General features: G+C 35.3%; 1 protein-coding gene across 1 annotated transcript; it reads right to left on the bottom strand.

The window, feature by feature from the left end:
* Positions 1-684: 684 nt before the first annotated feature.
* Positions 685-1,619, bottom strand: LOC121148919 (putative vomeronasal receptor-like protein 4). The gene is given in 2 exon segments (XM_040969294.1): positions 685-1,361; positions 1,364-1,619. Coding segments are annotated over 2 exon segments (933 nt in total).
* Positions 1,620-2,478: the final 859 nt, after the last annotated feature.

The following is a 2,478-nucleotide window of genomic DNA, read 5'->3' as shown; positions in this document are numbered from 1 at the left end:
ACTTTAAGAAATAATGTTGAACAATTTTGTAGATGGGTCTCCACTAGGATTTGTAAACATTTTTAATGAGTAAACTAGAGTCTTGAGATTTAGAGAGACACATAATTATGATAACCTGTTATATAACTGTTAAGATACATTCTGTCAGCATGACGTAGCTTTTATTTTGTGACATTGAGCTAAAGAATTATGATTTATTTCCTAGAGCATAGAATTTCAATTAAATTATTTGCTCTACAAAACAAAATGTGTCTTAGCCCTCACTGCTTCATCTACTTAAAAATTTATTCGTTGGTATGAACACATGCTTTTTAATTTTATATGTTGAATAATGACTGCTAAATGTATTGATTTACATCTGATGAGCAAATCTCATGCAATTATTAATACAGATTTAAGATATACATTACTTTCTCAATTACAAACTCTTAGGAATTATGTAGCGAAGGGAAATTAATATGAACAGAATGAAGGAACATTCTCATTCATTAAGTTAGGAAAGCATAAGGGACATAAATTTCAATGCAGGAAGAACTTTGAATTATGAGAGGCATGCAGATAGTGGGAGTTCCAAAGTGCATATACAAGTTGAAAATAACAATAAATTCTGTATATTTATGTAAGATTAAAATCTGGGATTATTTTATTTAGCAGATGAAAGTATTCACATTTCAGGTTTTTTCATCAACTTGACAAAACTGTTTTTATTTCCATCAACTTTTGCAGAATACCAATTATTCTTTTATCAGAACTGATAAGCACCAGTGGACTCACAACTGCGTAGATGTTTCCCACAAGCTTCTGAATATCCAAGACAATTGGGTCATATTTCTGCAATGCAGTTGAGAAGGATGAGATGATGACATCCACACAGTACATTATCACAAAGAAACTCACAAGCACTAAGACAGTACAGGTGGCCCGTTTTGCTGGGGAAATTCTTGGGGAAATGCTCATGCTGTGAAGGTACTTAGACTTCCTCTGATGGCTACATAAGAAAATCATCATGTACATGCTGGAGAGCAGCATGATTCCTACAAAGAAGATGTTCTGGAACAAAGCAAGTGAGATTAATAGTGCCATGATGATGGAGTTCATCGTGGAAAGTGAGCAGTATTTACTGACGTTGAGTAGATTGGTCCTGTTGGAATGAGCTACAGTGTAGATGATCAGGTGGCTATTGGAAGACAGGTTGAGGGACCAAACACAGAAGAAAGCAATGACAATATAATGTGTGAGTTTCTGTTTAAATCTTGACAAGCAGAAGGAGCTGGGACTGATGGTGATGACCTGAGTGATGCTCAAAAGGTAGGTATTGGAGATGGAGATATTCTGTGTCACTCTATTCACATAGAACAAAACTTACATTTTAATTCATTTGGAAAATTCAGCAATTTGAACATGTCTTCAGACAAAATATCCAGTCTAGTAAGTAGCATTACAATGTGGACAGAAGCCAAGTGACAGGTGACTATATCAATGGGCCTTGGCCTATGAACCTGGTGGAGTGTGAAGATGTGGAAGATAAGGAGGAAAGCATTGGCTAACATTCCAATGCCAGCTTGAAAAAAATATCCATTTTTAAATAACGTTACTGATGACTTTATTCTTCTCAACATACTGAAAATATTTCAGGTACCTAAAAAAAATAAATTAACAAATAAAAGTAAAGAATACTGGGTAAGAATTTCAGTATTTGCCTCTTCTACTACAGAATTATTTGTGTGATGTTGCCTAACATGTGACCCTCAGTCTGAATTTGTCACCATGTTGTGAAACAAATTTGATCTTGAAGACCTTCAAACTTCCATGTCCAATGAGATTTTCCATGTCATACAAATTGGCTGAAGAATGTGTGGCTAAAGTGAATGAACATCAGCAGGTGAAGTAAAATGTTTACATGATTTCTCTTGAAAGTTGTCCTAATTCCCATAATCAAAAAGTAATAGTAGTCTACATATAAAATACGTGTAAGCATGAAAATAACACATTTACGTGAACTTCAAAGTAAACTTTCTGTGCTACATTTTTATAAATTACCTGGCATTGCCATCATGGAAGAGTAGCAGAATTTGTGTTAAATACTACTTGCCTGAGAGAAATGAGATTAACAAAATTTGGGCATGGTAACCTGTTGTATAACCATGATACAGAAGGAATTGGATATTTTTTTTTCAACAAATGAACACTTCCGAGCTGTGAATGTGCAACTCAGGTCTCACTGCATTACGTGCTAGCCTGGTGTTACTGGGACTGACAGTGAAGACCCTGAGCACAGAAGTGTGAAAAATGTTCACACTCTTTATTCTGGCTTTCATATTAAACTCCAAACTCTTTATCTAGTCATAGCTCCTGGTGAAACAAATATCACAATGAAATGGGCAAGGAAGTAAAGACCAAGGATGAAATGTCCGGGGCTACACCAATATGTACATATGAGAGAAAAACTGCAATGACAGTGAGAGCCCACCTGCACAC

This window comes from Ochotona curzoniae, unplaced genomic scaffold (genome assembly GCF_017591425.1).
Source record: "Ochotona curzoniae isolate NIBS_2020 unplaced genomic scaffold, NIBS_Ocur_1.0 contig_1855, whole genome shotgun sequence".
Taxonomy (NCBI): domain Eukaryota; kingdom Metazoa; phylum Chordata; class Mammalia; order Lagomorpha; family Ochotonidae; genus Ochotona; species Ochotona curzoniae.
Note: the sequence above shows the minus strand (reverse complement) of the source record. Positions and strands in the feature narration are given on the sequence as shown.